This window comes from Balaenoptera acutorostrata, chromosome 2 (genome assembly GCF_949987535.1).
Source record: "Balaenoptera acutorostrata chromosome 2, mBalAcu1.1, whole genome shotgun sequence".
Taxonomy (NCBI): domain Eukaryota; kingdom Metazoa; phylum Chordata; class Mammalia; order Artiodactyla; family Balaenopteridae; genus Balaenoptera; species Balaenoptera acutorostrata.
This window is the reverse complement of record NC_080065.1, coordinates 157,812,700-157,837,437: the sequence shown is the minus strand read 5'-3', so window position 1 is coordinate 157,837,437 and position 24,738 is coordinate 157,812,700. Positions and strand designations below refer to the sequence as shown.

Below are 24,738 nucleotides of genomic sequence, written 5' to 3'. Positions count from 1 at the left end.
TCTCACCTGGCCAGACGAAACCTGTGCATCCACGGGGTTGAGTTACCCCCAGCACCCTTCACAGCACCCATACCCCAGCCTGTATCTGTGAGTGAGGAGAACAGCTGACTGCGCTGTATACAGGATGTGTGCAGCTTGAGTCAGCTCAACCCCCACAGAGCAGGTCAGGGGGCCAGATCAATAAATAAATAAACGCCCTGTGTGTTTTCCGCCTCCCTGTGGTGTTTTCCCAGCAAGAGAGAGAGGCAGCCCGGACACACTAACCGTCAACGTCAGCCCACAGCTGGCTCAGTCCCTCCCTGCGGGCTGCAATGTAACCAAAACAGGAAAGCCCTCTCCTGTCGTCACTGGCTCCCCTGGGACACTCATCTGTTATCTGTCTCAGCAGTCACTGCTGACAGTGTTGGGGATGGGAGCTATGCTCTTGCTCTCTGGAGGGCCCTGGCTGAGTGTGACAATGAACAACCCTGCCAGCGGGGCCCAGCAGGGGGTCGGGGGTACGGTCCTGCTGTGGAAGGGACACAGCCGGAGGCAGCTCTCTTGGCTTTGGGGGTAGGAGCAGGGAACCACTGAGAGTGGGATGGAAGGCACCCCAGTGGTGTTAATGAAAATAGAAGCAGGCAATCATTTCATGATATATATCTCAAATCATTATGTTGTACACCCATAAGTCGATTATATCTCAATTAAAAAAATAAATTTTAAAAAATAAAATTGAAGCTTCAGGTGTGGTTGGATCCAGGGGCTTGAAAACAATGAAAAAGGGACATCAGCTACCAGCTAGGTAATGAACATTGCTAGCTGTCTCCTCCCTGGTAGTGATTCCACCCCAAACCATATGCTGCCAAATCCAGCTTGTCCCTGACCCTCCGCCACTAAGAACTGCAGAGGAGCCACAGAGGGTTTAACATCCGCCTTGCCCCTGCTGCAGCATGAGCAAGGTGACTCCCACCAGGCCTTCGGGACTTGTTCATTTACTAAACATTGACTATTTTACTAAATAGTTCCTAAATATTCCCAGTACCGTGCCCAGTGCTAGAGGTAGAGGAATGAACAAGACAGACTCAAACCCCTGCCTTCCTGGAGCTCTTACTCTAGCGGGGGAAACAGACATGGAACATAATATAAGTAAATTATCTGGTATGTTAGAAGGTAATTCCTGGTAAGGGGGGAAAATAAACCCGGGTAAGGGGGATGAGGGTGCCATGGGTCTGGCTATTACATAAGGCAAGGTCAAGGAAGGTGACCTTGAGGCACAGATTTGAGGAAGGTGAGTGCAAATGTATGATGCTGAGGGATTTCAGAGGAACTGACCTGCCGTTTGTCCTGTGTCCTGTTGCTGCTTGCACAGGGTCGTCCAGGGCTAAGTGAGGGTCGCTTACTGGGGGCCGGGGGCGGGGGGGGTGGGAATAGAGATGGTGCACAGAAGTCTTTGGAGGAAATCCGTCCTTACGAGGGCATCTCTCAGATCACAGCCTTGGCCATCAACGTCCCGGGGCTTATAGTGTCCTTGACTTACCCCAACATCTGTTTGTCCCCACAGAGGAGAAGTACACAGTCATCTACCCATACACAGCTCGTGACCAAGATGAAATGAACCTGGAGAGAGGAGCTGTGGTGGAGGTCATCCAGAAAAACCTGGAAGGCTGGTGGAAGATCAGGTACCCTCTGCAGCTGGGTGGGTTTCAGGTCATATAGGCTCCAGCTGCACAGATATCTGTAAGCAGTTGCAGAGGAGGTGAGGTTTCAGCCTGAGCTATAAAAGGACGCTTCTCCTCTGTGCTGTTTGGCTTCCTTCCCTACCCATATCCTTCTCTAAAACTACATAATAAGCAAAACCGTCTCTAAACACACTGAACCACCGATAGCAGTAACCCAATTGAGCAAGACTGGTCTCCACCTCCAGATGTGTCTCGTAATGAGTAAGTGGAGGCTGAAGCTGCCCTGTGTGAGTGATCTCCCACTCCAGCCCCGCCCTGAGAGCAACAGGACGCTATACACCACACGGACAGTAGCCCGTCCTAAAGCTGATCATTTGCCGTCATCTCTCAGAGTCCAGTGGAGACCGGCTTTCCCAACACTTTGTCACAGCTCTTTCACCTATGCGATGGAATTGAAAGCTCATAGGTAGGTAAGGTGGCCAACTCGTCCTGCTCTGCTTGGGACTTTCCCAGTTTTAGTAATGAAAGTCCGGGGAACTCTCCCTCCTTGGTTACCCGGGCGGGCAGGGTGCAACCTCAGGAAATTCGGGCAAGAGAAGAAGCCTGAGGTCCCTGCCACCTGGTGTCTGTGCCCTGATACGAGGCAGGACATTGGGACCACTCACATGGGGCTGAGTGTGTGACCCTTCATTCATTCAGCAAACGTACACCAAAATCTATTTTGGGCCAAGCTCTCTACTGAAAGCTGGTGAGTCAACAGTGAGAAAGAGACAGTAGTTCACACCCACAGGCATAGAAGACAGACTCAGACACGAGTACAGGGCAGGGAGGCAAGTGGGGTGTAGGAGGGCTGCACAGGGGACTTTGGAGCACAGAAGAGGGCTCCTCAGCCCGGGAGTCAGGAAGACTTCCTCAGAACTGAGGTTTGAAGCCAGAGTAATGACAATGATAACTCACATATCTGGAGTGTATGTGTTACCTTGCTGTATAACAATTTATCCCCAAACTTAGTGGCTCTGGAATTCAGGTGGCTCGACTGGGCTCAGGGTCCCTCATGAGGTTGCAGTGGATGTTGCCGCGGTCCTCAGAAGGTTTGACTGAAGCTAGAAAGTGACCGAGCCAGGTTTTGAACCCATACCTTTCTGACCCCAAAGCCCACTCAGCGTTGCATGTGTTGCCTCTCTGCTTATGGCTTTGTGCCCCCAAGTGATGAACTATCTCATAGTGATGCCCGGATTGCGTGTAGTCTAACGTTTTCCAATTAGCACAAGGTTTAGTCCTTCTGAGAGGATATTTTAAGATTGATAGACACCAAACTGCAGATTGCTGCCTCCTCTTAAGTTTGCTTCCAGTTATAAAGGACTTTTTTTTTTAATTGAAACGCAGTGCTATTTAGTTCTTAAGGTGATTCTTGACAAGAGATGTGACCCTGCCATATATCATCTCCAGTCTGTTAGATGTCGTCCCCGAAGGTGTGGGCACCTGTTTTGTGGTTCAGACCAGTGGGGTGCTGGCAATTTTAACAGCCAGCTCTCCAAGGGAAAATGCTCTTGAGTTGCGGTGTTTGCCAATTTCCGTGGTGTAACTACTCCCACCGTGGCAGATTTTAAGCTCCCACTGTGGTGGCGCTAAACGCCGAGTTGGGAAGAGAGATGAACAGTTGGCTCTCACAAGTGGCGTGAGCCGGCTTCAGCACACCTCTGGTGCCAATCAACCCCTCTGGTCATGCTATCGAACCGACCTCCATAGTGCAGAGAATTAAATGATTGTTACATTCGTTCAGTTCCCTTTGGAATTCAGTGAGCTGGTCTGTCAGGGTCTCAGTCACTCCGAAGCTCAGTGACCTGTGGTAACCCTGGAACCAACCCCCGACCTGCTTCGTTCTCATCTGAATGCGTGTTTAATCTCCTTGTTAAGCAATATGACTGGAGGCCCTCCCCGCCTATGCCAGGCTTTGTGCCGGGAACTGGGGCTTCTGGGAAGAGGCAGCAAAGCAGCACGGACTCTGGTGCCAGCGTTCTAGGTCTGAATCCATTTCTGCCAACCCCCAGGTTGGATGGATGAACTATAGCAATAGCTGTGAAGTGCTTGGAACAGGAATGACGTGGAGTAGGTGCCTACTGAGTGTCACTTTTCGTTACCATCATTGTCCCAGTGGGGATGACTGTACGGGGACCAGGACTGTAGCAGAGCTTTGTGGCTGCTCACCCTTGCCAGGTCCACTGGCAGTTTGTCCACTTGCCCCCTTTTTTCTTCACTCAACTCACTGGGAGCGAGGGCCCTCACACACAGAGATGAATCATCCATGATGTCCGCCCCCAGGAGCTCGAGATCTAAGTGGGGAGACAGGACCGTCACAGCCAAGTGTCACTGTGTGTTATAGGTGCTGGGATTGTGGGGTGTGCAGGAGACAGTGGGGGCACCGTGGAGGGAGGCTCGGGAAAGGCTTGAGAGGGGGCATGGTATTAAGCAGAGCTGGGAAAAAGGAGCACAAAAGAGAATGGGCTTTCCCGGCAGAGGGTCTCTAAGAGCAGGGGCAGGGGGGTGAGAGATGGTGGAACTTTTGGGAGAGCGCAAGCTGTGTGTGGGGGTGGGCGGGACGTGGGGTTGCCGTGAGAGCCGAGGCTGGGGACGTAAGGAGAGGCCAGATTGGGGAGGCCCAGCTGAGGGCTTAGGCTTCATCAGGAGGCAGCAAGCAGTGTGCCAGCCCCTGGCCCTGGGCACTCGTGGTCCATCGTTCCTGCCATCTGGGACCCGAAGTGGGCTTCACAGTAGGAGCGCAGCTTCTTCCCATGGGCCTGGCAGAAAAGCCTGACGGGCATCCTTCCCCCTCCTCCCAGGTACCAGGGCAAAGAGGGCTGGGCCCCAGCCTCCTACCTAAAGAAGAGCAGCGGGGAGCCTTTAGCCCCAAAGTTGGGCCCCGGCTCACCCGCCCACGCAGGCGTCCTCGAGCTGGACGGCGTCTCCCGGCAGCAGAACTCCGTGGGCCGGGAGAAGGAGCTGCTCAACAACCAGAGGGATGGCCGGTTTGAAGGCCGCCCGGCGCCCGACAGTGACGTCAAGCAGAGTAAGTGACGCCCACCCGAGCTCCCGGCAGCTGGGCACCTACTGTGTGCCAGGCTCTGTGCCCAGAGGTCCTCACATGTTGTCCCTCATCCTCACGGCAGCCCTGCTGCCCGCCATCCTGTAGATAAGAAAACAGGCTCACAAACCCCAGGTCACTTGTTCCAGATCATTCAGCCAGCAAGTTGCAGAACCTGAGTGGAGAGACATGACTTTCCTACTCAAACCATGTTTTTTCCACTGTCTCATATCGCCAGAGCTCCTGTTTCTCAAGCCCCTACTAGGTGCCAGGAATCTTATAATCAGTCTCACTGATTCCTTGTAACAACCTTTGAAGGACCTACTCCTTTTATTTTACAGATTAGGAAACAGAGATGAAGGGGTTTGTCCAAGGCCACCCAGCTAGTGAACAGTGGAGCCGGGACTTGAACCCAGGTCCCTCTGACTCAAGTGCCAGTGGTCTCTCTGCAGGGCCTCATTTCTGAGCCAGGGGAAGAAAAAGTGGACCCTGTGTTGGGTTTACTCCGAAGATTGTTCTTTACTCATTTTGCTTTTCAAAGCTTCCTTGTATCTATTTTACCATTTAATGTTCCCAGCACACCTGAGAGTAGGTTCATTATTGTCTGCTGCATACCCAGGATGCCAGCCTCAAGCATGTGACCCTGTACAAGGCAGAAGGAATCTGTCTGTTGGGAAAGGACTAAAAACTAGCCACAAGGATGCAGTCACTTGCCCCTTGCTGGGCTTCTCCAGCTGTTTAAAGTGACTCTTATGGTCAATGAACTTCTTGAGTCTCTCAATTGTTCTCAGCCACTCTGAGAAAACACTGACATGCCATGGCAGGAACCTATCATGGGCAAGAGCATAGGAGGATTCCCATTAACACTAGAGGAGCGAGTGAAAATCTGAAAGCCCGTGTCTCTGTTAGGATATATAGGTTCAGATGCTCAAGCAAAGACTCCCCACTACTACCACACACATACACCCAATAACAATGGTGCAAGTAATTTAGATGTTTATTTCTTTCTCACCGAGCAGTCAGGTATATGTCCAGAGCTGCTATGGCAACTCTATCCAGTCACGAGTCTTGTTATGCTGTATCTATCTTGTGTTGCCCTCATCCTCCTGGTCCAGGAGGGCTCACCACTAGTCCAGCCAAGGAGAATGAGGCAGGGAAAGACTGGACTCAGAAGCTACAGACTTGTTACTCTCTCACATCCCATTGGCCAGAACTTAGTCATATGGCAGTACCTAGCTGCAAGGGAGTCTGGGAAATGTAGTCTTTATAGTAGTAGTCTTGACTGTAGGCAGTCAAGTGGCTAAAACTCTGTTGTGATATTTTTCTAATAGAAGACAGGAGAAATGGGTATTTAAGAGTTTAGCAGTCTCCTCTACACCCCAACTACCAAACTACACCTCTGTGTAGACCCATGCTAAACCAGCTCTGACAGCATGTGGGGTGCCTTCCTCAATGTTCTGCCTTTAGCCAGGAGCCTTGGACCACTGCAGAGTCGTCCTCTTGACCCTGAGACCCAGAGCAGCCCAACTCCAGAGTAAAAACCCCTGAAGTCCTCAGTCCAAGTTTGTTTGGCTCTGTTTATGCATTGTTTAATTTGGGTTTGTTCCAGAGCACAAAGCCAGGGGCAGTAACATTACTGTGTGCTTGCCACATGCCAAGAGCCTCACCTGTATTGTTGACTTTCATCTCCACCACTGCTTCCAGGAGGCAGGCATTATCACCCCCTCTCCAGAAGAGGACCATGCGGCTCAAAGTCACATAACTTGTAGCCTCCCACCTCTGCGTTACTCTGAAGCCTGCACTTGTTGCCTTTGCTGGAAAGCTTTCCATCGCTCCAGGACTGGGCACCATCCCCTTGTTGATGGAGAGTCCTGAACCCAGTCTGAGCGTCCCCTTCCTAGTTGGGCTCTCCCACAGGAAGCATCGCAGTCGCTCACTGATGCCTGTGCCAAATGTGACGCCTAATCTCCTGCAGGAGAGAATAGATCTCTCGTGGTGTCCACCTCAGGAATTTTATCTGTCGTCTCTTTATAGGATCACCCAAGATGAGACAGAGACCCCCTCCTCGCCGGGATATGACCATAGTAAGTGGACCCTTGCAACTGGGGAGCCAGACCCTGACCTGAGACTAGCCCCCCGACACTCACCTCGCCTTCTCCAAGGATGCACTCTTTCCTGCCCACACAGCAGCCTTGTGAAGCTAATCCCATTGACAGGTGGAAAGACTGAGGTCCAGGGAGATCAAACAGTTCGCCCATGGATTTGTGACAGTTAGGTCTCAGGATGTACTTTCTGCTTCCTGAGCCCACTCCGCTTTATCTTAGATAAGTCTTCTCGAATAACGTAACTTGAAACCAAAGTGGGATAAGGCACACGTTTCGCTTGTGGTGCCATTCTGATATTCTACTTTCATACTCCATTTTTAACTCTGTAAATAATACTTTGAAAATGGGCTTTCTTTTTTTAACGTCTGCCATTTATTGAGCACCTTTTGGGTGCCAGGCAGTATGCCGGTGTTTCACTACATGAACTCGTTGAATGCTCTCCGTGACCCCACCGGGTAGATCCTGTTATTACCCACATTCTACAGGAGATAAAACTGAGACCTCCAGGAGGGGAAGGGATTTGCCCACAGTCACACCAATGGGTCTGACTGGCAAACCTGTGTTCATTTCACAACCCTTGTTGCCTCTTAAGTTCAGAGAATATTGTCTTGCCCCAAATTTTCATGATTATAGGCAGATGTCCCATGTTTTTTCTCATTGCCCTAAAGCTGAAAGGCCAGTGACCTATCTAGAAGACGATGATCTGAGTGGTCCCCTTTGTTTTGTCCTAGAATCCAAATGGGTCCACCAGCGCCCCCTTGAGGGTGATTGTGTGCCCCAATCCCTTAGCGCCTCCCATTCAGCGCCATGGGAATGGACTTATAGTGGATTTAACACTGTGTTTAATTGTACCAGCCTCGAGGTCTGCCCAAACCTCCCATCCCACCCCAAGTGGAGGAAGAATATTACACCATTGCTGAATTCCAGACCACCATCCCTGATGGCATCAGCTTCCAGGCGGGCCTGAAGGTGGAGGTGAGTGGGCGTGGTCTCCCTTTGTCTACCTGTGATGCTTTTTTTTTTTTTTTAATTTATTTTTTTGAAGTATAGTTGATTTACAGTGTTGTGTTAATTTCCGCTGTACAGCAAAGTGATTCAGTTATACATATATATGCATTCTTTTTCATATTCTTTTCCATCATGGTTTATCCCAGGATATTGAATATCGTTGCCTGTACTATACCGTAGGACGTTGTTGTTTATCCATCCTATATATAATAGTTTGCATCTGCTAATCCCAAATTCCCAGTCTGTCCCTCCCCACCTACCTCCCCCCTGGCAACCACAAGTCTGTTCTGTCTGTCTATGAGTCTGTTTCTGTTTCATAGATAAGTTCATTTGTGTCGTATTTTAGATTCCACATATAAGTGATATCATATGATGTTTATCTTTCTCTTTCCGACTTGCTTCACTTAGGATGGTAATCTCTGGGTCCATTCATGTTGCTGCAAATGGCATTATTTCATTCTTTTTTCTGGCTGACTAGTATTCCATTGTGTGTGTGTGTGTGTGTGTGTGTGTGTGTGTGTGTGTACACACCACACCTTTATCCATTCATCTGTCAGTGGACACTTAGGTTGTTTCCATGTCTTGGCTATTGTAAATAGTGCTGCAGTGAACATTGGGGTGCATGTATCTTTTTGAATTAGAGTTCTGTCCGGATATATGCCATTGTCATATGGCAACTCTATTTTTAGTTTTTTGAGGAACCTCCACACCGTGCTCCATAGTGGCTGTATCAATTTACATTCCTACCAACAGTGTAGGAGGGTTCCCTTTTCTCCACACCCTCTCCGGCATTTATTTGTAGATTTTTTAATGATGACCATTCTGACCCGTGTGAGGTGATACCTCACTGTAATTTTGATTTGCATTTCTCTAATAATTAGCGATGTTGAGCATCTTTCCATGTGCCTGTTGGCCATCTGTACGTCTTCTTTGGAGAAATGTCTGTTTACGTCTTCTGCCCATTTTTCAATTGGGTTGTCTGGTTTTTTGTTGTTGAGTTATATGAGCTGTTTGTATATTTTGGAAATTAAGCCCGTGTTGGTCGTATCATTTGCAAATAATTTTTTTCAGTCCATGGGTTGTCTTTTCGTTTTGTTTGTGGTTTCCTTTGCTGTACAAAAGCTTGTACTACTTGAGATTTTTGATTCTAGGCACCATCTCCTATTTCTGTATTCTTTTTTTTTTTAGTAACAGCTTTATTGAGATATAATTCACATACCATACGATTCAGTGATTTAAGGTATAAAATTCAGTGGTTTTTAGTTTAATTAGAGTTGTGCAACCATCACCACAATCAACGTTAGAACATTTCATCACCCAAATAAGAAACCCTGTACACATTAGCAGTCCCTCCCCACGTCCCCTCAGTCCCTCTCAGTGCCCCTGCCCCAGCCCTAGGCAACCACTGATCTATTTCCTGTGTCTATAGATTTGCCTCTTTTTATCACCTCCTCCTTCCTTGATTGCCTCTCCTCTCCCCTTTACTTCCCACTTCTTTGCTTGTCTACTCCATTCCCTGCGTAAAGGCCATCATAAATCCTTTCTCCCCTCCCATTTCTCTTTTCTTTCTCATGGGGTTAGAGCTTGAAGGTGTTTCCCATGTTTCCAGGAAAGCCCATAAGTAATGGGATAGCAGTTAGGTGCCGGCCACTGCACTAAACACCTCACATGCCATATCTCGCCTAATCATATCATCATTTACTCTTGTGAGGCAGGACTATTACAATCCCCATTTTTCAGAGGAGGAAGCTGTGGCTCAGAAAAAAGGTGTTGTCCAAGGTCACACAGCCAAAAGGTGGCAGAGTCAGGATTTGAACCCATGTCTGTCTCCAGATTAGAACCAGGGCTATTGACAGCCTGCTGTTTATCTGCCCAGTATTTGGGGATCTCAGGAGGATGGAGACCATATCTGTTTTTTACTTCTGTATCCCCACAGCTAGCACAGTGCCTGGCACGTGATAGATTTGCAATAAATGTTGTTGAATCAATGAAAATCCATCTCCCCACTAGCCTCCTGCTAACACCCAGAAAACCAGGGGAGTGTTTTCTTCTTCATTCTCATCCCTAACCCTGGCCTTGGGGCTGGTCCACAGTAGGTGCTCAGAGAGCCATTCCTTTATGAATGAACGTTTGAATGAACGAAGGACGTAAAGAGTGAACAAGTGATTACTGAGCCAGTGCATAAGTGCGGCATGTGTCCTAAGGGTCTTTAGTCGCTTCTCTAGGCCTCCAAAGAACCCGCCATTTTCCCTCCCGCTCTGACACCTCCTGACCCCCCTCTCTCTTCCCCTCGAGTCCCAGGGCAGCTGCCCAGTGAGCCCGGGAGGAGGTGACTTCTCGAAGGTGCATCCTGGGTCTCACCACCACTGATTCTGCCCAAGCCTCTCCAGAAAGTTCTCCTCAAGCCAAGTGTCCTTTAATCCATGCAGACAGCAGGAGGGCTCTCTGCAGGGGTGTTTAAAGAACCTGGGTTGAAGCCTGTCAAACTAATTTTTTAAAATGCAAATCCCAATCCTCACAGAGAAACTGAGGGGACAGTGAAAATACCTCCAAGGCTCTAAAAGGCTTTTTATCTGCTCCTTTTTTTTTCCTCCCAATCTGTTCTTTCTGACTTCACATCCACAGAGAGAACTCACAGCCATCTTGCTTGTGCTTCAGGATAATTCTGTGCCCAGTTCCCCCATTTTGCTGTTTAAAACATGTATGTTTTTCTGACATGAAACATATGCCTGTCTCTTAACATCTTTCCGCATCAAGGGCTGTTCTTCCTCCCATTGCTATTCAGCCTTATTTTCACTGCTTTCCTCTGAACCCCACTGGTTCAACTGGCCCCTCCCCACCTCTCTTGCTCTCTCTGCCTTTAACCTTCCTTTAACCCAGCTCCTAGCCCACTACCTGCTTTCTTATAGAAGGCTCTCAAGGCCATTCTCAGAACTGAACTTGGCATATCAAAATCCACCTCATTCTTCAAATCCCTGCCTCCTCTGGGAAGCCTCCCCGGGTTCACAATGGTGTCCCTTCCCTACCCTTCCGTTAGCTTCTATGGGACCATACATCTCAATCCTTAACTAAGGGCAGGCCCTCATTTGTGTACATAATGCTTTCTTGACATTATGAAAAATGAATATTATTCTCCCCTCATTCTTCAGTGATTGAGTTTTGAATTCCAGTCATCTTCCCTTGGCACTTTGAATAGATTGTCCCATTCTTTTCCTGCATCTAGTGCTGCTGGGAAGCAGCTACTATCCACCTGGTCCTTGTTCTCCTTTTCATTAGCTGTCATTTCTCTGATTTTCTCAGGAGCTCCTCACTGTCTTTAAAATGCTGACGTTTCACTAAAGCATGTCTACGTATGTTTCTTTATTTTTATATCCTGCTCAGCATGTGGTGGGTCTTTTCAATCTAAGGACTCAGGAGATCTTCCTAGAAATTTTCCTACTTTTACTTCTTTTTTTGGGGGGGGGGGTAGGGGAGCCCCGCCGCATGGCATGCAGGATCTTAGTTCCCTGATCAGGGATCAAACCCTTGCCCCCTGCATTGGAAGCACGGAGTCTTAACCACTGGACCGCCAGGGAAGTCCATCACTTTTACTTCTTTAAATAATGACTCTCTTCACTCTTTTTGTTCTTCCTTTTGGAATGGTTATGAAACAGAATGGGAGCTTCTGCCCCTATTTTCCATGTCTCTTAACGTTTCTTTCATATTTTCCACCTTCATCCCTTTGTGCTGCATTCCTAGAGCATTCTGCTTCATCTTTTATCCATTAATTTGCTCTTTAACAATTCAGTCTGTTTCTTATTTTATTTCAACAACTATCATTTTTATTTCCAAGAGCACTTATTCTTTTTCATAGTTACGTGTTCTTGTTTCATAATAGCCTGTTCTTTCATGATGTTGATGCCCCTCTATATCTGTCTAAGGATATTAAATATGTTATTGTTCATGATCTCTTTCCTCGGTTGTAAATCCTTTGCAGTGGTGTTGGTATTTATTTCAGTTCTTTTCATGGTGTTAGGACTTGTCTTGGGCGGTACAAGAAGAGGCAGCAATCAAACAGCCCAGTTGGGGAGTGTACACAAAGGGCTGGTTGACTTCCACTGGCTTCAGTGCCAGATCGGGGACTTCTGAGCCAGCCACTGAGCAGTGTCTTGTCTCTGACCCAAGCTCATTCTTTCACTGTTCCACTCGTGAACAATCACCTCCTTCATACCACCTACCCTACAGGAATGGAATAAAGGGCATAGAGGGGTCAACCAGCCTTGTGGCTTCTGCCGTGGTATCCCAGTTAATCCCCTGTCACTTGCCCCTGGGCCTTCCTAGTCTCAGATTCTTCCCTGTCGAAGTCTGGCAGGCCTCACACTGCTACTACCTTTTGCAACAAAACCCCCTGCAGCAGTCCTGGGCCACAGCCCCCCTTTGCAGCTTCTGCCCATCAGTGGTTCCTCACAATTCCTGGTCCACCAACTTCTCCCCTTCGTCTTTCTGCGCTTGGCTTTGTACTGATATTCATTTGTTTCCTGGCTTTATTGCATTAAGGGGAAACCGCTGTTCATTCCATCTCCCATCTTGAAACCAGAAGTCTGGCTTGCGTATTATAAAAGTTTGTTTGTTTGTTTGTTTGTTTTTTCCCAAGAGCACTGAAAAACATGATAAAACCTTCTTCTCCTTTAAGACAATGAGTTTCCAGCATTTTGTACAAACACACACCATTGTTTGAGCGTGCTGGCAAACAGGGCATTTGCCCATACGCACCAGCACTCCCTGGCCCAGAGCATTCTGAAATCCACCTAGGGCAGCTCAAGGTGTTCCGGAAAATGCACGGAAGCTGAGGGCTGACTGTGTGTGCAGTAGGGAGTAAATGGATCCCTGGGGTCTTCTGGAGGTGTTGGGGAGTCTCTGTCCAAGGTTGCACCCCCCACTTCAACCAGAACCATTCCCCTGTCTCGTTTCTGGCTTTTATTCTGTCTGTTTTTGCTAAAGCTGAGCCAATAAATAGCTCACATACCCAGCATTCCTTTCCAGGAAGCACAGATGTAACCCATCCTTGAAACTTCTCTGCTTTATTACTGTTCTGTGATGTCAGCATAGGTTCTGCTAGTGATGACTTGAAGGACTTGAGGGAGAAATAGTTCACCCTACAGTTTTTGGTTTAACCAAGAGTTCTTTTCTTATGATAAACGCTGTATCCTTTGTTTTCTTCTCCTCCAGTTTTGCTTCCTGGTTCAATTCAACATCATCTTAGTGTTCAGAATTCATTCATGGAACTACAGTGTTCTAGCAGTGGAGCTACAAGGAATACCTTAGTTCCTTGCTTGGTCTATGTATCTTCAAAACATGTTTTACTAATGATGATACGATGATAATGATGATACAGACACTTATCTGTGCCGAGTACCTTACATCCTTCATAACTGATCTTCAAACAAGTCCCAAGAGGTCAATACATTCAGCCCATTTTATTTTTTTTTAAATGTTGATACAGACACTTATCTGTGCCGAGTACCTTACATCCTTCATAACTGATCTTCACACAAGTCCCAAGAGGTCGATACATTCAGCCCATTTATTTTTTTTAATTTATTTATTTATTTTTGGCCGCGTCGGGTCTTTGTTGTTGCACGCGGGCTTGTTTTAGTTGCGGCGAGCGGGGGTTCCTCTTCGTTGTGGCGCGCAGGCTTCTCATTGCGGTGGCTTCTCTTGTTGTGGAGCATGGGCTCCAGGCACGCGGGCTCAGTAGTTGTGGCGCACGGGCTTAGTTGCTCCGCGGCATGTGGGATCTTCCCGGACCAGGGCTCCAACCCGTGTCCCCTGCATTGGCAGGCGGATTCTTAACCACTGCACCACCAGGGAAGTCCCCAGCCCATTTTACAGATGTATCTGAGACAAAGAGAGGTTAGGTAAATGTCCAAGGTTACATAGCTGGTAAGTGGTGGAGCTGGGATTTGATCCCAAATCTCTCTGGTTTTAAAGCCCAGGCTATTTTCTTTCATCTCCATTCTTGTGATTTTGCATTTGCTTTTACAGGCCAACCTTGGAGATATTGCAGGTTCAGTTCCAGACTACCACTATAAAGCCAGTATCACAATAAAGCAAGTCACATGAATGTTTTGGTTTCCCAGTGCATATAAAAGTTGTGTTTACATTATACTATAATCTATTAAGTGTGCAATAGCGTTATGTCTAAAAAAATGTGCAGACTGGGCTTCCCTGTGGCACAGCCCGTGTGCCACAACTACTGAAGTTCGCGTGCCTGGAGCCTGTGCTCTGCAACGGGAGAAGCCACTGCAATGAGAAGCCTGAGCACCTCACTAAAGAATAGAGAAACTAGAGAAAGCTGCAACTAGAGAAAGCCCGCGCACAGCAACGAAGGCCCAACATAGCCAAAGATAAACAAATAAAATAAATAAATGTATTAAAGTAAAAAGTGCAGACCTTAGTTAAAAAATACTTAATTACTAAAAAATGCAAACCATCGTCTGAGCCTTCAGCAAGTCATAATCTTTTTGCAATAGTAACATCAAAGATCACTGACCACAGATCACCATTACACATATAATAACAATGAAGAAGTTTGAAATATTGTGAAAATGAGCAGTTTGTAAAACAAAAACAATGCAGTATCTGCAAAGTGCAATAAGGTGAAGCACAATAAAATGAGGTTTGACTGGGGACTTCCCTGGTGGTGCAGTGGTTAAGAATCCACCTGCCAATGCAGGGGACACAGGTTCGAGCCCTGGTGCGGGAAGATCCCACAAGCCATAGAGCAACTGAGCCCGTGCGCCACAACTACTGAAGCCCACGTGCCTAGAGCCCGTGCTCCACAACAAGAGAAGCCACCGCAATGAGAAGCCCACACACCACAACAAAGGGTAGCCCCCGCTCACTGCAACTAGAGAAAGCCCTCGTGCAGCAACGAAGACCCAACGCAGCCAGAAATTAATTAATTAATTAATTGATTTTTAAAAATTTTTTAAATGAGGTATGACTGACTGTATTCGTAATAGCTCTTAGCTTCTCTCTAGTAAATGAAAACTCCCATACATCGCAATTAAGAACACAAATGTTGAGAGCTTCTGCCATAGTACATAGTAGAGTGTAAGCTTAGCAAATCCTCATTGATAGATTTCATTTTGATTATTGTTCTATTTTCATTTGCTCACGTACATACTTAGTCTTAGAGTTGCTGAATTCACGGATGTGCCGACAATGACTTGTATGCCCAGAATCACCTTCAGTCATTACCAGAGCTACCAAGTGTTGATAAGATGCTGGTCACCAGCACATAAAGGGCTTCCATTTATCAGTACCCTTTCCTGGAGAGACTCCAGTGGGACGTGTTAAGTATATGCCTGCCACGTGCCTGCTGCGTTCTCAGTGCTCTCCCCTGTAATTTGATACTAATAGGTAACGTTTTCCTTTCAGCCTTTACCAAGTGCTGTTGCACGCATTAGCTTATGTGGTCATCATGGAAACCCTACAAGTGGGCATTACTGTTCTTACCATCCTCTCTGTTTTGTGATGTGGCATCTCAGGCCTGTGGCTTACCCAGGGCTGTTGAGGCAGCCGGAACCAGAACCCAGGACTGCAGCCCCAGAGGCCAGCCTCTGCTCCTGCACTGGGTCTGTGGCTGCCTTTCTCTCTGATCTGGGTGGCAGAGTGCAACAGCAGAACCATACCCACAGCCCTCGGCCCCTAGCGCTTTCTCACCTCGGGCACGGCTTCCCCCCAAGCAGGGTCCACTTTCCAGGGCAGGGCTGGGTAGTAAAGGCTCAGGCTCTGGAGCCCACCAGGCTGCCTTTTTTTTTTTTTTTTTTTTAATTTATTTATTCATTTATTTATTTATTTATTTATTTATGGCTGGGTTGGGTCTTCGCTTCTGTGCGAGGGCTTTCTCTAGTTGCGGCAAGTGGGGGCCACTCTTCATCGCGGTGCGCAGGCCTCTCACTATCGCGGCCTCCAGACGCGCAGGCCCAGCAATTGTGGCCCACGGGCCCAGCCGCTCCGCGGCATATGGGATCCTCCCAGACCAGGGCTCGAACCCGTGTCCCCTGCATTGGCAGGCAGATTCCCAACCACTGCACCACCAGGGAAGCCCCCAGGCTGCCTTTGACTCCTGCCTCCCCCACTGACTTTCTGCGTGACCCTCTGCGAGTTCCTCAGCTCTCCTGAGGCTTGGTTCTGCATCTGTGCAATGGGATGACAATCCCCATCTCATCAGGTGGTTGTAATCATTAATCAGCTCTCCTGTGCACAGAGCCTGCTGCGGTATTGCTGTTTATTAGTTTGCTCAGGCTGCCATCACAAAAGACTGGGTGGTTTAAACAACAGAGATGTATTTTCTCATGTTCTATAGGCTGGATGTCCAAGATCAAGGTGTCAGCAGGTTTGGCTTTTCCTGAGGCCTCTCTCCTTGGCTTACAGCTGGCCACCTTCTCTCTGTGTTCACACGCGGTCGTCCCTCATTCTGGATGTTCTGTGTGTCCTCATCTCCTCTGATAAGGACAACAGTCATATTGGACTAGGGCCCACCCTAATGACCCCATTTTAACCTAATTACCTCTTAAAGTGCTCTGTCTTCGAACGCAGTCACAATCTAAGGTACGGAGGTTAGGGCTTCAGCATAGAAATCTGGGGAGGACTCAATTCAGCCCATAACATGCAGCGTGTGCACTTTTCACCCATGTGAATTCAGCCACATGGTACTAAACAAAAAGGAGACAGGAAACATAAGATATTAAATAACATGAGTGATTCCACCCACCGTTCCAGTCAATGGGTGTGTATCCCAGAGGCAGAGGGCGATGAGATGAAAGTTTGCTGTACCTCCATCAGCATCAGTTCCCCTGTACCTAAACATGAGCTAGGTGTGATCCCCACGTTTAAGGATGCACATTTTTCATACGGCATGGCATATAAACACCAGCCACCTGCTTTGTCTGGTGCTCAACCAAAGGAGCAACGATCAAGGCTAGTTTGGGCTGTATTGGGGGTTTGCCTTGAACTTCTTCAGAATTTTAGCAGACACTGCTGGTGGCCTGCCCTGTATCCCAACCCCGCAACTGCTTCCCACCTCCTATGCCTGCCTAAGGGCATCACCCAGAAAGGGGGCGGGTTAATGTCTTGGGGATGGGGAGGGACTAGGGGTCAGGAGATAAGAGTCCCCACCCCCAATGTCTGATTCTGCACAGTCTCTCAGAGGACCCCTGTTAAATTAAGCCCCACTGGCCCAAGAGCATTAACCTGCTCCTAACTGGCTCTCTCTTTCCTCAGTTCCTCACTTGGGCTTCCTGGAATCATCTCTCAAATTAACTACCTACACCCAAGTTCATGTCTCAAGGACTGATTTTGAGGAAATCCAAAATTACACGAGCACCTACCCCCATGTAAGATGTTTCTGATAGGGCTTCCCTGGTGGCGCAGTGGCTGAGAACCTGCCTGCTAATGCAGGGGACACGGGTTCGCGCCCTGGTCTGGGAGGATCCCACATGCCGCGGAGCAACTGGGCCCGTGAGCCACAACTACTGAGCCTGCGTGTCTGGAGCCTGTGCTCCGCAACAAGAGAGGCCGCGATAGTGAGAGGCCCGCGCACCGCGCTGAAGAGTGGCCCCCGCTCGCCGCAACTAGAGAAAGCCCTAGCACAGAAGCAAAGACCCAACATAACAATCAATCAATCTTAAAAAAAAAAAAATTCTACCCTTTGGTTATCATCTAAAAAAAAAAAAAGATGTTTCTGATACACAGCGGTCTCATAGATGGTCCCCCATAGATATTGCCTGGGAATCTGACGAATGTAAAATCCCTGATTCCAGAACCCCAGCTGCATGTGGGTTCTCCCAGACCATCCTGGCCCACTGGCCCTGACACCATACCTACTCAGTGCTTTCCTCTGCCCTCCCTTCCAGGTGATCGAGAAGAACTTGAGCGGCTGGTGGTACATTCAGATTGAAGATAAGGAAGGATGGGCCCCAGCGACTTTCATCGATAAGTATAAGAAGACCAGCAATGCCTCAAGACCCAACTTTCTGGCTCCCTTGCCCAATGAGGTGACGCAGCTCCGGTTGGGAGATGCAGCAGCAATGGAGAACTGCACGGGCAGTGAAGCCGTCGGCCCGTCTCGGCCCCTACCCGATGCACCACATGGGGCTGTGGACTCCGCCATGCCATGGTCCAAAGACTGGAAGGGTGGTAAGGAGGTCCCAAGGAAAGCATCTTCAGACACGTCCTCGTGTGCAGGCTACGAGGAGATCTCGGACCCCAACCTGGAGGAGAAGCCCAGCCTCCCTCCCCGGAAAGAATCCATCATCAAGTCGGAAGGGGAGCTGCAGGAGCGACAGAGGATGGAGCAGCTCAGAGGTTCTTCGCCCAAGCCTCCTGGCATGATCTTGCCAATGATCCCAACCAAATACACGCCTCCAGCCCGGGACAGCAGGAGACCAGAGCCCAAACCTGACAAAAGCAAGTTGTTCCAGCTGAAAAACGAGATGGGGCTGGAGTGTGGCCACAAAGTATTGGCCAAGGAAGTGAAGAAGCCCAACCTCCGACCTGTCTCCAAATCCAAAGCTGACCCACCGGAGGAGAAGCTGGAAGCTGTTCCCCAGAATCCCTTCTTAAAGTCCAAACCTCAGGTTAGGCCAAAACCAGCTCCTTCCTCCAGGACAGAGCCACCTCAGGGTGAAGACCAAGTGGACATCTGTAACCTTAGGAGCAAGCTCAGGCCCGCCAAGTCCCAAGAGAAACCCTCGTTGGACGGAGAGAGCAGCCCCCAGGCTGGGGGAGGCCAGGACGTGGCCATCAGCCGTGGCTTCCTCCCAGGGGAGGGGCCTGGCCGCGCCCAGGACAGGACGAGCAAACAGAATGGGCTCAGCCCAAAGGAGACGTCCTGCAGAGCCCCTCCAAGGCCAGCCAAGACCGCAGATCCCGTGTCTAAGAATGTGCCAGTTCCCCTCCCAGAGGCTTCCCAGCAGAGACCTGTGGTCCCTCCTCGGAGACCACCGCCCCCCAAGAAAAGCTCCTCGTCGTCCAGGCCCCTTCCAGAGGTCAGAGGGCCCCTTCCAGAGGTCAGAGGGCCGCAGCGGGAGCCCAACGAAGGCAAGGCAGCCCCTGTCCCAGGCCGGGCCCTGCTTGTCCCCCCAAAAGCCAAACCTTTTCTCTCCAACTCCTCAGGGGGACAGGATGACATGCGAGGCAAAGGTGGGCTGGGGCCACGGATGATGGGCAAGATGGGAGAAAACAAGGAGAAAGTGGCCGCAGCCCCCTTCCCCAATGCAGACGGCCCCAAGGACTTGTATGTGGCCGTGGCCAACTTTGAAGGAGACGAAGGTACCAGCAGCTTCCAGGAGGGGACGGTGTTCGAGGTCCGGGAAAAGAACAGCAGCGGCTGGTGGTTCTGCCAGGTCCAAAGCGGGGCCCCCTCCTGGGAAGGGTGGATTCCTTCCAACTATCTCAGAAAGAAGCCCTAGCCTGCTCCCTTCCTGCCTGGAAGTCCTGCACGACCCTGCCGGCTTTACCTACATATTTAATATGCCTCTTAATTTATCATCCTCCACGCAGCTTCAAAGGAAGGAAGACTGGAATACTGTGGTTTCTTCCCTTCTCTGGGTGGAGAGGGATCCCTCCCATCACAGCATCCCCTGGAGGCTCAGAGGCCACACCCCTTTCTCTCAGCATCCCTGCCTTAAGGCCAGTGGCATTGCCACCCAGCTTCCCTGCCCACCCAACAGCTGGACCATGACTCTCTGAGGCCTCTAGGACCGGAATCCATCATCTGGAGAAACTACAGAAAGGGTCTCTTGTTGCTCGGATCAGGCAGAGTATGGAGAGCGCCCCCCCCCGCCGCCCCAGCACCCCACCCAGTTCATTCATGTCAAGCAACTTGATTCACTCGGTTTCCAAAATGCCTGGTCCCAGAAAGAACTTCATCCTGTAGAAGTCAGCTCCGTTGCCAGTTCCAGGGAGGTGATGTCTTCCCCGAGGCCTCAGGTCCACCGGCCTCTCAGGTTCAAGCAGATGCAACTGCCCCAAGAGTGGGCCTGGAGGTCCTCCCAGCCACCCTGCCTCCCTTCTGTGCTGGGACCCTGATCGGTTCTAAAGGAGTGCTTCCAGCTCCAAGCATGCTCCACTTTCCTGCTGCAGGCTGTGGTCCAACCCAGGGCTTTTAAACAGGAATCCCCAGCCCACTTTTGGGGGGGGGGGGCTTTCACTTCTGCCTACCTAGAGCAAGAATCTCAAGGTTTGTTTGAATAAGGGGACCGTTCACAAGCCACGCCCCTTGGGAGCTCCTCTTTGCTGAGTAGCTAGTAGGTGCCAAACGCTGTACTTGGCACTTTACATTCATGCTGAACCCTCACAGCAGCCCTCTCTGATACTATTATACCTGTTTTATAGATGGGGAAACTCGGGTTCAATGTGCCCAAGGGCACGCTAGCTGGGAAGAGGAGGAAAGGGGATTTGCATCCAGGCTGGCCTGACTTCCATGCCTGTGCCCTTCCCCCCTGTAAGAGGCAAGCCAGGCGGAGACAGGGAGACGCCAGCTGGCCCTCAGGAGCAGGCGGCCAACTGGCTGCCCTGGGGTGTGCACGTGGGGGCCGGGTGGCTGCTCTCACACCCAACACCCCTCCGACCCATTGTAGCATCTGCTGAAGGCTGCCCTGGACCCCATACGGTTGCTCCACACAGCGGCTGCCCAGGGCCCCGGTGCTGCCACAGAGCCCTGTTTCCTGCTCCTATGCTGGTGTCCCCCCCCCCCCCCCCCCGCCCCACTGCCGGGGGATAGAGCTTATGGAGCAAAGGGAGCCAAGGTGGTCTCACATGCCAGCCTTGAGGGACCCTGGTGGCTCCAGGGCCAGCAGCTGAGTCTCCAGCAAACTGGGCAGAGTAGGCAGTAGTCCCATAAGGAGACAGGGACCCGAGGGCCAGGCAGAACCTCCTGTCTCTCTCTGCTGCTGCTTCCTGCTCCTCTCTGGCACTCGAAGAGTAGTTTTCTTTTTTTTTTTTTTTTCCATGCATTCTCCCTCTCTGTGGTCTCCCTGGAAGGAACCCAGGGCAGCCCTTGCACCCATTTTGACTGATGTGGTTCACTGAGTCACATAGAGACACAGCTACACTGCAGAACGAGAATGAGGACCCGGGGTTTCTGGCTTCCAGCCCAGAGCTCTTGCCTAGGGTCCAGGCTGCCTTGGGGGGTGAGAATGCAGCACCCCTCCTCATCCCAGCCTACTCTGCAGGACAAGAGGAAGTGGCCCTGTCCTGCCCCAGAGATCTCTGATGCAGAGTAGTCAGCTGCTGCCATGCTTTTGGGACCACAAGGGCAGCTTCCCCAGGGATGCTCGCCGTCCACCTGCAGTGCCAAAATTTATGTGCAAACAGCTCTCTTCCACTCCCCCCTCCCCTCCCCTCCCCTCCCCACCCCTCCTCACTGCCACATGGGCTCTGGGTGCTTCTCCCCTGATCCACAATCGCATCTTTATTCCCTCCTTCAGTAGGTCTGTAAATCCCACGCCCCGACAATCTTGGGACAGGGCCCTGAGGTGCCCTGCCGCGCCCACTTGCCCCCAGCCCTGTTCCCAGAACCTTGGGGGGAAGATGGCAGCCAGGGGCAGAAGGGAGAATGGGAGAGGGCCATCCACCCTCCAAGGTCCCCTCACTCGGGAGGAGGCCCCACAGCACGTTTTCCTGAGTTTTTGACCTATTTTGGTTTAAACACCATTCGTGAAGCTGTCATGCAGGATTTGACTACATTTCAAAAGACAAAACTCTGAATTTTTTTTTTTTTCCGATTATCTCTCAGCTTTCATTGACCTTTTTCTAGTGTTTTGTGAGTGCCTACTATGTACTAGGCGCTGGGTGTAGACCAGGCTGCGGGTGACTCCGTGCCTGGCTGTGAAGAGCTTGGATTTCTGTGTGCAGATTCCGCTGAAGGCGTTTGTCTTTGGCTTCATTTCCTCCTCCCAGGGGTCAGCTGGGTGGGAATGGGCTAATTCCGCCTTTTTCTGGATAGAAAATTTTCCCTGCACATGAAAAAGTAATTAGCCTTTTTATTATTATTATTCTGGCATGAACGGAAGGTACTACAGCCACATTTCTCTCTGTTCACTGTTCTTTCCTCAGGACACATCTGTGGCCTGAGGACTCCTCTCTCCAGCTCCTACCACGGTGAGGGCACTTCCCCAGGCAGCTGCAAGGGACGGTCTTGATGGCCGGTGGCTCTCCCTAGCTGTCCTCACCTGGGGGCTTAGGTTGATACCATCCAGGACTGTAGCCACCATTCTGTGCACATTTGATAGAGCAGATGCAAAATCCCCTGGAGTCACCACCGTGGCAAATGTCCAGGGGCCATAGGAATAACTTTTGTGCCAGGCTCCGGGCAGGTTACCGGTGCCTACGCACGCTCCCTCCTTTAATTTCATCCTCACTTCAACCCTGTGAGGTGCCTAGGGTCAGCCCCAATCTGTCATGAGAGCACAGGTTCAGAGGATGAAGTCAGCGTCATCCAAATATTGACCAAGCTGAGACTTGAATCCAGTTTTTTTCTCCCCAGTGCCCATGACATTTCCTCTGCCATCAACAATGAAATGTTCCTGGTGCTTCCAGGGAAACGGGGGACCCTCCCTCTTAATTTAGGTTTTTCCTCTCCTGACCCCACGATCACACATGTCAGTAGGTCACAGGCCAAATGCCAGCCCAGAAAGGCAGGCAAGGATGGCTTTTATTCCTTTCCTCACCCCTGCATACTTTCTTGGGATGGCTATTTTATCTTACACCCTAGGGCAAAACTATAGCTTGTAGTCATAGCAACCAAATCTTTGGAAAATCTGCATTTTAGGACCACCACTTGATAAAATAGGCCTTTACTCAAGTTTTTTACTCAGAATTTCTTTGCCATTTGATGGGTTTATGTCCTTGTCCCAGGATGAGACTTGGGGAGCTGGACTGCAGCTCAAACCATTTTTAAAGCCCTGCCCTGCCCTGCCGGGAAATTGCTAGAGCCTCGCCAGGCTTCCAATAGTCATGTTACACGTCCTCCACAAAGCCCCACCACATGATTGATTTCTTATACAAAGTTCTTGACCTTAAAACATTTCTGGGCCCACAGGGGATTTCCTTACCAGGTAGAATGTAGGAAAACAAACTTGCCACATTAAAGGACAGATGCCAAATCTCCCCAAGGTTGGAAGACCCTACTCTTAGGCTGAGGGATGGACAGTCTAGTATTTATTTAGTCTGTACCGAGTGCACGGCACTGAGTGGGATGAAGTAGAAATCGCTCCTGGCCTCAGGTAGCTGGCAACTCAACATCATCAAGAACGAGAACATTCGTGGCTCGGCTTGGCTCCCATCCTTTCATTGTTTGAGTTTTTAAGGGTTGGGTCAGGTCTTGCCCTTCACTTTGGGCTGTGACAATGTATACGTAACAGCCTGAGTCACGCATGGCAGTCTTGTCCCCTCCTTGGTTGTCAAGCCCGTCCTTCAGGGCTTTTGCTGCAAACAACCATACCAGACCATAGACCAAAGAGTCCCTATTGTCAAACCGTGCAGCCTGAATGAGTAGGAAACTGGCTTGCATTGAGGCCTGAGGGTGCGGCAAGCCCTCCCTTAGCCTGGAGGAATTGCTCCTAACTTGGCTAAGCTTCTAACGTCTAGATGGACCTTAGCCCGTGGAGGTCACAGACAGAGTTGTGGAGTTGCAGAGTTAAAACCAGGAGGCTCCAGAGTCTTTGTCTGCTCATGGACCACCTGCTGAGGACCCTTCTCACAGACTTGACCGTCCAGCCCCATGGGGTAACGTCTGCTTTCTGGTGCTACCTTGTGGAGTTTTCAAGCCACCCATTGTGTTTCAACATTCCACCTTTCCCGTTTTTATCGTCTACTCCCAAATAGGCCTTCTTGGCTCCAGTCAGGAACAAGGGACTCAACTTTTGTTGTCCTTGAAGAGGCCAAACCCAGTGCCACAGCCAGCAGCCTTCACTTTCAGGTCTTCTATAAACATACAAAAGGAGGTGCACCCACCAGGCTTATGATGGCAATAAGCAATCCTAACACAACTAAGGTGTCCGTATTTTACCCCAGTGTATGCCCGTCTGTGACATTGTGCCCATGCAATTGTTAATAGCAGCACCCCTTTCACTCACGGGGTGATAACAAACTGGTCACCTTGGCTGCAACCCACATTTCCTGCTTCAGGGAGCCACCAAGTAACTAGGCCATTTCTTGCATCCCTCCAGGAGCAGTGGGCCCTGATAGCATTGTCCCACCACCTCACGTCTGCTTACAGGATGATGCTGGAGATCTCCGGACATCTCAGCACTCCTCATACCCTTGGCAAGTTGACACATTCTGGGGGTGTCTTTGTTTCCTTTTAACACACACGAGAAATACATGAGGATATATAATGTGAGGCGGGAGGGGTGATGAACAATGAATTAGCTGTAGCATGTATAGACTATATACTTTACCATTAGACTTTTTCTTTTTTTTTTTAATAAAAAAAAGTGCTTGACTGGTTTCAAGCTTCATTGTGAAGATGTGTCTATGGATTTTATTTGGCTGAAGAAAGGGTGAGTCGCTTTGTGCCCTGGCATCTTGGCCTGGATTTGGGGATCAAAAAACAGAAGCCTGTGTGAGCTAGGTTTGGGCATTGCTCAGAAATAGGGATGACTCCTCTCTCTGGGCCCTAGTGTACTTTGATTCTTTTAACTGCAATGTCCAGAAACCAAGAGAAAGCTTCCTTGTATTCACTGGGTATCTCCCACATCTCGGCTCTGTGCCTAAAGGTGGAAAACTTTACATGTCCAGGGAGTTTGAACCTCTCGCTGGCATTGCCTACTGATGGGCAGGGAAGTAGGAGGGTGCAGCCACGGTTGGGCCACAGGGACTGCCCAAGCCA

The 24,738-nt window shown here is 49.8% G+C and overlaps 1 protein-coding gene across 1 annotated transcript in view; it reads left to right on the top strand.

Annotated features, from left to right (window-relative positions):
• The window catches only part of SH3PXD2B (SH3 and PX domains 2B), a 112,511-nt gene extending 88,137 nt beyond the window's left edge, over positions 1-24,374 (top strand). Inside the window, exons 9-13 of the mRNA XM_057541101.1 lie at positions 1,544-1,661; positions 4,502-4,728; positions 6,778-6,827; positions 7,704-7,823; positions 17,759-24,374. Of these exons, the coding sequence (XP_057397084.1) occupies positions 1,544-1,661; positions 4,502-4,728; positions 6,778-6,827; positions 7,704-7,823; positions 17,759-19,315 (2,072 nt within the window). The 3' untranslated portion in view covers positions 19,316-24,374. The remainder of the gene's footprint in view (positions 1-1,543; positions 1,662-4,501; positions 4,729-6,777; positions 6,828-7,703; positions 7,824-17,758) is intronic.
• The last annotated feature ends 364 nt before the right edge of the window (positions 24,375-24,738 follow it).